Here is a 10,882-nt window from a genome sequence, read left to right as displayed (position 1 = left end):
CTATTTTAAACTAACCTTAACTCAACTTAGTTATCCAAGCCTATCCAGACTAAGGCTAGCCCTTGTTAAATTTTCCCCCTTACTTGACACTAAACCTACTTTTAGTTTTGGACTTTTTTGTAGTTTCTTTCTTGAAGTCACTACACAAAAATTATAAATCTTATAATGTGTATTATTGCCTATTAATTTCAACTATTAGGCCTACAAATTTTATGTGGTTTTCAGGTCTTATTCCTATTGATAAAGCGAAGTATGAAGATATTCAACATTTAAAAGAGTTTTGTCGACCAGAAGCTGCAGTTTACTTTTCCCAGTTGCCACACACATAGAAACAGTAACAACAAAACATTACCATGGAACTGCTGGAAACGATTTTATTACTTCAAAGACACATTTTAAACTTGTGAAATTTGTCAATTTTATCATTTTATTCAATTTATTTATGTTTATAAGCAATAAATAAATGTTTTAAACTTTATTTTGGTGCGTAATTCAAAATCCTCATTATTTAATAATCTCTCAGTTTTCAGGTGAATAACTTGATAACTCCGGGAGATATCAAGTTCTTTCTATGACAAATTTGACTTATATTGAGTTTTCGCGTAAAAAGGTAAGTTTTTATAAAATTAAATGGTTGAAAATGAGTATACACGTTTAAAATTAAGTATATAGATAGTTCAACATTTATTTTGCAAACTACAACAAAAATTTGACAAAATACGAGTCTCCAAACTTGTTTTTTGCTCTCCTGAAAAATTTACGCAAAGGCTGTTATCAAGTTCTTCCCCTGAACCCTTCAGTTGTTTTCATTCCAGCAAGTCAATAACTCAACATTAGATGGTCAAAATGCACATGAGATATCAAAGAAAAATAATAGTAATAAATAATAATCAGTGAGTGTTATAGAAAAAACCTCAGATAATCATTTATAAAATCAAAAGTGCCGTAAACAACTCTTGTGGCTTATAAAAGCTGCTAATATCTTTTAAAGCTTATTAAATTAGAAGTGACCATGTAAGTGTAATCAACTTTATATTATTGGTAAAATTAATGAATTATGTTTTTAGGAACGAGTTTGTAGAAAAATTTAAGAAATCGGCTACATACCAGCGGGCACCGGTAGGTACCAGCTGGGTCTTTTGTGCCCCCGACCCCTTTGTGGTAATTAAAAATAGATGTAGGTCGTTTTATAATATTTTTAAACCGAAAATTTAACATATTTTTTGCAGGGTGTCTGGTTCGACATAACGCGTAAGTAAACAAAAGGTTTTAAAATAAAATTAGTATGTTAAAAACGTACCTTTTTTACAGCGAGCCAACGGAATTGTAAGTACTCAAAATGTAAAACCGATCCGAAAATCATAGATTTTCTTTTTTTCTAGCGTATCAACGGCATCAGGACTTTTGGTCCTAAATGACCCGTGAGTTTCTAATCTTCAATTTTATATTAAAACAGAAATAATTATTTCAAATTTTTTTTTTTCAGAGATCTGATGAGAACTTCGCCGGTTGTAAGTATTTAATATATAAAACTTTATGAAATTTTATATTTTGTATGTACTAATCTGTAGTAACATTTTTTCAGATGGAAACATAAAAATAAAAAATAGAGTTTTTCTTGTTTTTAATTACCCTCACCCAGTACTTAACCAAAGTCCTTTATTCCCCCATTATCCTGAGGGTGAAGTAGTCAAGTTTTATAGAAATTTGATGAAAGTGTCTACCTCCCCGCTTGGTCACCCTTGGACAACTTTTTATGTTGACTAACAGACACAACTTACCAAATATTATTCATAAATTAACATAAATGAATTAAATGTAAGCTTTTAACGGTCTATTTTATTCTAAAATAATTTTAAAAGACTACAGTTTCAACTGCTAAAAATAAGTAGTGGTGTTTATTTTGAAAAGTGTTCATAAAATGTAAAATTGTATTAAATATAATTATTTGTAGCGATGATATGTTGAAGTTGTTGGGAGAGCCGGTCCTCTACGAGTAAGTTATTAATACACAAATATTTATATCATTACATTTAAATTCTGATATAGAATATACGAGATATCCGACCTGAAATGATAATACGTTTTAAAAAAAGAATAAAAACAGAATAATCATTTTTTAGCTGTGAAGTTCTGACTAGAGCGTCAGAAGACGAAAATTATTAGAGGAAATGCATTTCATTTCTAAACAGTGTATATTCTTCCTCTATTATTTTAATAACACAATAATAGCCACTTTCATCCAATCAACCTAGGTATCCCTCTAACATTAGAAAATTGAAAGAAAAAAGCCCTAGAAAAAATATGTCAAGTTTGTAAAAATGTTTTATTTTAAAAACACTATAAGTATTTTCGAAAAATTAAACTGAAACAAAAAAATGAACATCCCTCTAACATTAGAAAATTGAGAAATCATAATAGAAAAGAAAAAATCCCTAGAAAATTATGTCAAAATTTGTAAATTTTTTATTTTAAAAAGCGCTATAATTATTTCGAAAAACTGAAACAAAAAATGAGCAAGGCATGAATTGTTTTTTCTAAAACTATTTTATATTCCGTTGAAAAATAAGGTTAACATTGACAGATAGTTACCAGAAGCATGAGTGAAAACTATTAAAAAGTATATGTTACAAATACCCGCTTATTTTCCACAATAAGGTATGTTATTCCTCTCTAGGGAGCGGTGGTACATATGTCTCCTCAACCCTTGGAAAGGAGTATTCTCGCTCTACACTTTCCCGTATCTTTACCACCCCCGACAGAAGAAAGACACCACCTGCTCACTGGTTTCTATTGCTAAGATTAAATACTGCAAGTCAGGTACGTGTCAGGTATGTGTCAGATACGTGTCAGGTATGTGTCAGATATACGTCAGTCAGGTACGACAGCTTACACGTCACAGCTTTGGCAGAAGCGACAGCTTACGTGGTACAGCGTTGCTAGAAGCGACAGCGTCGTTAGATGGGTCAGCTTACGTGTCACAGCGTCGTTAGATGGGTCAGCTTACGTGTCACAGCGTCGTTAGATGGGTCAGCTTACACGTTACAGTGTCGTCAAATGGGTCAAATAACGTTGACAGGTGTCACATCGTCGTCAGATGCGTCAGCTTACGCGTCACAGCGTCTTCAGGTACGTGTCAGGTACGTATCAGGTACGTGTTAGGTACGTGTTAGGTATGTGTCAGATACGCGTCAGGTATGTGTCAGATATACGTCAGGTGTACGTCAGTCAGGTACGTGTCAGTGGAAAGGCAGATATCAATGCTGTAAATAGAACTTCACTCGCATATAATGTTCATTTAACATCAGGATGTCATATAAGCAACAGGTGCCAAAGCTTGCTAAAGCTGTTCGAGAAAAGTATAAAGCAGAGCATACACGGTCAATAATACTGACAGTATCGAAAAATATTGTCAGTAATACTGATCGTGTAATCCGAGGTATTGAAGTACTGAAGAGGGTACTGAAGATTGATGCTTCAATCCATTCATTCCTCAGTTCTGGTCGCCGAGTAGTGGGGATACTGACAGTAATAATGACCGTGTGGCCGGGTTTGCTTCATTCTTCAGTAATGAGGCGGGTTTAGGTTGTGAAAACACGTGCCATCTAATTGATGAAATCTTGGAGTTCGACGTTGGTTTGCTTTTTGTAGAGTTGCCGTTTATTTTCTCTGAAAACGTGAAGCCTGCTTATTTTCTTACGAATTTAAGTTAAATTACGTTATTTAAATTAAGTTAAATTAAGTTTAATTACGATAAATTTATCTTCCTCAGTTATTAAATTGTGCAAAAACTCGTGCATCCAAAGTAAGTACAAGATTATTTTTAAAATACTGTGAATTTAACCCTCTGGGTACCACGGTCCTCATGAAAGTCAAGTACCACAGGGGTCCTTTTTGGACCCCAAATATTTTTTTCCATTTTAAATCTTGGGTTATTGAATAGGAAGTTGAAACTTGGTACTTTCACATGTTTTTGAATGCTAATAATGAATTTTACCTTCAAGTTTACTCATCTTTTAACTTATGCCCAAAAATAAATAAAAGGTGCAACTTGTTTTTTCTTGTATTTTCTGAAGAAACAATATTTTAAAACGGAGTTTACAAAGGTCATACAGCAGAGAAAGTTAAATTCTCGTAAAAGTGTTGGGTCCCAAAAGGACCCCATGGTACTCGGAGGGTTAATAACGAAAATATTAATCATAACTTCATTTACATTTTGTTAAATAATTTGCAGATGGAGGATAATATGGACGAAGATCTTAAATTATTTATTCATACTTTTGAATCCATGCCCGAATTGTGGAGCTCCACAGATCCAAATTACATGAAAAAAAATAAAAGGATGGAAGCCTTAAATAAATTATTGCCTTTGTACAAAAAAATAAAACCTAACGCGGAAATTTCCGATGTCAGGAAAAAAATAAATACATTAAGATCAAATTTTCGAAAAGAACTTAAGAAAATTGAATCTTCGAAAAGGTGAGAATATATACCAACATTTTGATTTTCTTAGTAAAATTTTATTTAGGCATTAGGTATAGTTGTTTTTATAATAATTATATAAAAAAGAAAATATGAAATGAATTTATTATGTTATTAAAGGTCTGGATGTGGTACCGAAGACATTTACACTCCGTCGTCATGGGTATTTTATGCTCTTCAATTTCTTGATAAAATCGAGCAGCCATTCGAAACCCACTCGTCGATTGATGTGGAAAACGAGGAAGAGGAACAGGTATGATTTTGATTGTTTGGTTTTTACCATAAATTTCAGTATTAAATTTTTTGAAATAAAAAATTAACATTTGCAAAAGTATTATGACAAATTATTATGTAAGATTAAAATATGTACAATATTTATCCCTTGTGGATTTTGCGTCGCTTGCATTCCTACTATGTTCTTCACGAAGACTAGCCCCTACATCTATGCTTTCAATTTCGTTTTGTGCACTAAAGTTTAGAGATTCCTTTTTTAAGTAATTATGCAGATAGCAGCATGCTAGTGTAATTTTTGTTGCTTTGTCAGGACCAAGATTTATTGGCTTTTGAAACACACCAAATCTTGATGCGAGAATGCCAAAGGCATTTTCGACTACACATCGAGCTGTGGACAGTCGTTTATTGAAAGTATCTTGCTCCTTTGTACATTTTTTTTGAGGGTATGGTTTCATAAGGTTGCAGTGCAAAGCAAAGGCCTCATCTGCCACAAAAACGTAAGGAAAATAATCCTCTGAACCTGGTAACTTTGTGGGAGGTGGAATATGCAATTGCTTTTTTAGAAACAAATCCCAAAATTTTGTATAAAAGAGGACCCCACCGTCGGAGATCCTACCATTAGCTCCTACATCCAACATTATAAATTCCTTATTTGCATTGACCAATGCCATTAAAACAATGCTAAAGTGTCCTTTATAATTATAATACAGAGAGGAGGTATTAGCCGGTTTTTTTATGGCGATATGCTTTCCATCAAGAGCTCCGAGACAAGTAGGAAAGTGGCAGTTCTTGCTGAATTCTGCTGCAGTTAATAACCATTCCTCTTCTGTTAAGGGAAGCTGTAAAAAAAAAAATATTTTTTAAATAATAATAAGATTGTTATTATTAGTAGTAATAAAAATTTGCTGTAATTAGTTACAAAGAATGTCAATCATTTTTAAAGCATGAAATATGAACATCGAGGAATTTTTTAACTCTTGTTTTATTTTTTAGGCTCAAGAAACTACAAACATAATTCCAGAGGACGATGTTATCACTCAGCCTTCGACTTCAATAAATTACAACAGAAAATCCAAAAAACAAAAAAAATGTAATAAACAATCAGATTTGCTGAATTTAGCGTGTGAGTACCTGACCAAGGAAAAAGAAGGAGATTACAATCTTAACTTAGCGAAAGTTTGGGCTACAAAATTGCAAAATTTGGATGCGTCCCAAAAAATACTTGCCGAAAAGGCCATAAACGACATTTTATTTGAGGCTACAATGGGGAATCTGCATCACAACTCCGTTAAAATCAACGAGCCGCAATCTTCCTGCCTCCATTCATCAAATCCTTCCCAAATACTGAACGGAACCCTTCCTAGTCCAGTCCATGTCCCTTCTACCACCACCACTTCCCCCCAAAAAATTATGATTTTAAACAATAATAACAATTATGATCCAATCGATGATAACGGCATTTCATCAAAAAATAACTTGAAGGACTACTATCATACATTTTCTGAATAAAATAAAATTTTGTAAAGTGTATAAATGCCTATACATACTAATAAAATATTTTACTAATTGAATTTTTTTGTTCAACTTACCTTGATATAATCTCGAAGCACATAGATGAGAGTTTCACATGTTTCAATTATCATTGAACTAATTGCTGCTGGGGAAATCAATGCTGAGAACTTGAGGTCAGCAAAATTTCTTCCTGTCGCCAGGTATCGCAAAGTAACAGCGAGTCGCTCTTTTGGACTGATACTTTGTCTCATATTAGTGTCTTGCTTTTTAATATGAGGTGAAACCATGTCCAATAAAGTTAAAAACGTTGTTTCACTCATTCGAAAATAATTTTTGAAATCTGCAGGATTTTTAACTACTATTTCATTCAATAGGTTTAAATGGGTGTACCTGTCTCTTTCCAACAGCCAATCCTTAACCCATATTCTTCTTTTTTTTCTTTTTTTTACAACAGCAGAAGCTATAACTATTGCCAAACAGGCTCTATCCATGTTAAGTTATCTACTAAAGGATGGAAAGCGGGAACTGACGAATAATATTGACAGTAATAATGACCGTGTGAATTAAACGAACATCAGTAATACTTTCAGTAATAATGATCGTGTAATCACAGAAAATACTGAAGAAGGGCACCTTCAGTACTTTTATCAATACCTACTGTCAGTTTTATTGACCGTGTATGCTCTGCTTAATTTACTTAAAAGGTCTGAACGTGGCCATGAAGAACAGCTTCAACGTATATTTAAACCTGTGACAGAACCACTTGAAACTATATTATCACATCAAGACGGACATATACAACACGTAACAGAACAACCAAATCACGATTTACAGGATATAGAGCAGCCACCATCAAATCAATACAGTGTTACATGCAACGACAATGATTCGATATATGGACCTGTGCTTGAAAATAGAGAATGGCTACTTGGACGCTCTCGCTTAGAATTCAATGACGAAAATATAATTGTAGACAACAAAATATTTAAAAATACACCCGGCTTACAACAGCTAGTGTTTTGCAGAACCCCGCGAGCTTTTACCATCACCGATTTGCAACTATATAGGCAAATATTGGAACTGTCGGGGGTACATAGAGATTCAAGAGGGTTTTTAAAACATCAACAACGATCAACTAAATTTGATGAGATTATTAAGCCTCTATGTAAGAACAATTGCCGTAGAAAAGTGAGGAAATATCCAAGACAAACTACGTGGCTCCAAGGTTGGACAGACCCGAACGTACTTGTTGATCGTCTAAAACAGCTCAACAGAGAAGATGACGAATTCCATCAAATAATTCACGAACTTAAGACAGCAGGTATCATCGAATAAAAATAAGTTGAATTCCGTTCTACAGCGAAGATGCCAAATGGACCAAATAATCTCGTAAACACACTTAAATATCTAAACAAAGAAGAAGAATTTGGGAAATAATTCAAGAACTCAGGCGAGCAGACATAATCGAATAAAAGACATTTCCAAAGGCTCTGGTAGTCATTTCAAGACGAACCGTTCTAGAGTGAAGATGCCTAATTGTGCTTGGGGGAAAGCGTGTAACTGCAGCGACTGCGGATTAAGTTTTTGTTCTTTTTGTCAGAAAAAAGAAGTATACCAGCACGATGAAGAGTACAATTGTGACCGGAAAGGAAACGAATATTACAAGTTCACAGCTTGGTGTAAAGAATGTTGGTTCAAGAAAAAAAGTTCTATATATTAAGCAGCTCATTCGCGCGTACCCCATTTTTGTCTTACCTCTTGTAGTGAATAGACGTATATTATGGAAAAATTTATAATAATTAAAGATGAATCACAAACATGTAAACGCTTTGGTGTATCAGCCAGAGCTTTGGAGTTTAGAATTAAAGAGATCTCAGAAGGTGCCGATCCAGTAGCATGGGTAAAAGAGGCTATCAACCAAATTGTTCGTAAAGGAACTGAAGAATTGTCGCCCGAAGCTTATGTAAGCTTCACTTTCTGCTCCAAAGACCTCGCTAAAGGACAAGGATGGATTAATTTCAAGAAAGCCAAAGATATGTCTATTAATGACGTGTGGGATACTATATCTTCCATCTATCAATCCAACTCAACGGGATTTAGCAAAGAAACATTTTGTTTGAAAATTACTTCAGTAAAACTCTAATAGTGTTTAGATAAAAATGTTCATATTGTATTATTTTGTAAAAATTTATTTATTAATAAAATATTTTTCTCGATTTACATTGTTTTACTTTGCACCATTTTCTAAAACCACCTCTAAATATTAATTATCCTATATTACAAGTTTTACATTAATGAATAATTATAGCAATTTTATAAAAGTTTTCGGTATTATACAGGGTGCGGCAGCATAACTTCCTTTTTTAAAAAGTTCGCCATTTAGTCGGTAGATGTCGTAACGGAGTGCTAGTGGTCTCGTTCGAGAGGGGGGACTATAAAGTTTTGTCCCGGCACAGTTCAGTCGCCATCATGCGTTGGAACAGTGAGGAGCGTGCGTTTGCCGTTGAGGTTTACTTTTCGAGCGGATGTTCTGTGATCGCAACCCAGCGCGCCTTTCGGAATCGCTTTAATTTAGCCCCCTTGGCCCCTGTCCCGGACCGGAAATCAATTGTTACGTGGGTCACTACGTTCAGACAAACTGCAAGTGTGACAAGACGAAGAACTGGAGTCCCTCGGCCCATTAGATCACCGGAGAACATTGAGTTAGTTAGAACTTCAGTGTTGCGATCACCACGGCGTTCTGCGCGCAAACATGCGTCTGCCCTTGGACTTTCCGATCGTTCTGTGAGGAGAATACTTCATGATGATCTTCATTTTCATCCATACAAGATGGCAATTGTGCAGGAACTTTCTGAACGTGACTTCAATTCTCGGAGGAACGCGTGTGAGGTTTTTCTGGAAGTCGTTCCTGAGGACGCTATTGTTTTTTTTAGTGATGAAGCCCATTTTCATTTGTGTGGATCCGTAAACAAACAAAACATGCGCTACTGGGCTGATACCAATCCTCGACAATTGCATCAACGGCCTTTGCATTCACCTAAAGTCACAGTGTGGTGTGCAATTTACTCACGTGGAATTATTGGTCCCTGGTTCTTTGAGGAAAATGAAGTCACAGTGACAGTGAATTCGCACCGGTATGTAAACATGTTACAGGAATTTTTTTTCCCACGGCTAGATGAGTTGGACTTAGGGGACACTTGGTTCCAACAAGACGGAGCAACGGCACACACTTCAAGAACATCGATGGCTGTTTTGAGGGAACACTTCCCAGAGCGCCTTATCTCAATTAGGGGCGATTTGGAGTGGCCAGCCCGCTCTCCCGATTTGACCCCTTGTGATTATTTCCTATGGGGTTTTTTGAAATCCCGTGTGTATGTGAACCGTCCAAGGACCCTACAAGATTTGAAGACGAACATCCAGGAAGAAATTGCCAACATAACGCCTGCTATGCTGGCAAGAGTCATGACAAACGCCAGAAATCGGTTTACTCAGTGTATGGAGAATGGGGGACGTCACCTAACTGATTTGATCTTCAAAACTCAGTAAAACAAAACTTTATGTATGTGCCTGTATTATAAAAAACGAATAAAAATTTTCTGATTCATACAATAAGTTTTATTAACTTTTGAAAAAAGGAAGTTATGCTGCCGCACCCTGTACTTAGCTTTTTAAGTTTATGCAGTACCTTTTTAATTATAAATCATTTTTCAATGAGGATTTCAAATTATTATAATTTTCTTAACTAGCAACAACTTTAAACTATAATTTTGCACTGAGAAGAATAATCATAATTTTCTTATCACTATTTTATGCTTGTCACGCTACTTTTCAGACAATTTATTCAACTTTCTTCACTAATTATGCAATGTCATCTAAGATTGTGCAATACCTTTTTAGAGAGTTTTCAATAAACTTTTCAAATGAAATTTTTCAAATAATTTTCTTATCACTATTTTATGCTTGTCACGCCACTTTTCAGACATTTTCACTAATTATGCAATGTTATCTAAAATTGCGCAATACCTTTTTTAGAGATAAGAGTTTTCAATAAAAACTGTTCAAATTATCACCATTTTTCTTATCTATGTTTATATGCAAGCGCGTCACTTTACCACCATATACTTAATTTGAAATATCTTTCACGTATTTTTAAAATTTTCTCAATTTTTAGTTTTAGCCACTAGCATTCAATAGAATAGCTTTTATTTTGGAAAGGAGATTCCACATTAATCATAACAGCTGATAAAGCCAGACGTTATCGAAATAATAAAAGTGAGGTTATCTAACCACACGCTGGTTTAAGCGTTTCAAACTGGAAAAATTACACCCATATCTTTATAAATGAATCACAGTAGTAATTCCCTGATTAAAAAATACAAATCATATGTTAAGAACCTCAAAAAGACAAATCATATGTTAAGAACCTCGGAAAAAGATATTTTCTCTTGAGAAGATCACGTGACAGCATTCAAGCCACGCCCACAACTTTTCTCTATTTAAAGCAGGTCACAGAGCTGCTAAGCCTCTTTTCTCTCTAGCTCTCGTGACGTTTCAGACGTGCTCTTGCGGTAAGTCTAAAATAATTTTTGATTGTGTTTTCGACTTTTGAAAAATTTTTGGAATTTTTGATTATCGAACATTTTTAGGATTTTTT

At 34.5% G+C, this 10,882-nt stretch overlaps 1 protein-coding gene and 1 long non-coding RNA gene across 2 annotated transcripts; both read left to right on the top strand.

Annotated features, from left to right (window-relative positions):
* The first annotated feature begins 1,229 nt into the window (after positions 1 to 1,229).
* On the top strand, positions 1,230 to 1,511 carry LOC130897284 (uncharacterized). Its single transcript, XR_009059682.1, has 4 exons — positions 1,230 to 1,251; positions 1,312 to 1,326; positions 1,383 to 1,421; positions 1,487 to 1,511. It is a non-coding gene; the product is annotated as an uncharacterized LOC130897284 (long non-coding RNA).
* A 1,856-nt stretch (positions 1,512 to 3,367) lies between these two features.
* LOC130897283 (uncharacterized) lies at positions 3,368 to 6,282 on the top strand. The gene is made up of 4 exons (XM_057806055.1): positions 3,368 to 3,805; positions 4,235 to 4,479; positions 4,603 to 4,735; positions 5,710 to 6,282. The coding sequence occupies exons 2-4, from the start codon at positions 4,235 to 4,237 to the stop codon at positions 6,223 to 6,225; spliced, it is 894 nt and encodes a 297-aa protein (XP_057662038.1). The 5' UTR covers positions 3,368 to 3,805; the 3' UTR covers positions 6,226 to 6,282.
* Positions 6,283 to 10,882: the final 4,600 nt, after the last annotated feature.

This window comes from Diorhabda carinulata, chromosome 8 (genome assembly GCF_026250575.1).
Source record: "Diorhabda carinulata isolate Delta chromosome 8, icDioCari1.1, whole genome shotgun sequence".
In the NCBI taxonomy this organism is placed as follows: domain Eukaryota; kingdom Metazoa; phylum Arthropoda; class Insecta; order Coleoptera; family Chrysomelidae; genus Diorhabda; species Diorhabda carinulata.
Note: the sequence above shows the minus strand (reverse complement) of the source record. Positions and strands in the feature narration are given on the sequence as shown.

Bases quoted from the DNA above. Each gene is read 5' to 3' on its own strand.
- LOC130897283 (XM_057806055.1), top strand. From the start codon at position 4,235: ATGGAGGATAATATGGACGAAGATCTTAAATTATTTATTCATACTTTT. The intron at 4,480-4,602 runs GTGAGAATATAT...ATGTTATTAAAG, and splicing joins AAAATTGAATCTTCGAAAAG to GTCTGGATGTGGTACCGAAG. The intron at 4,736-5,709 runs GTATGATTTTGA...TTTATTTTTTAG, and splicing joins AAAACGAGGAAGAGGAACAG to GCTCAAGAAACTACAAACAT.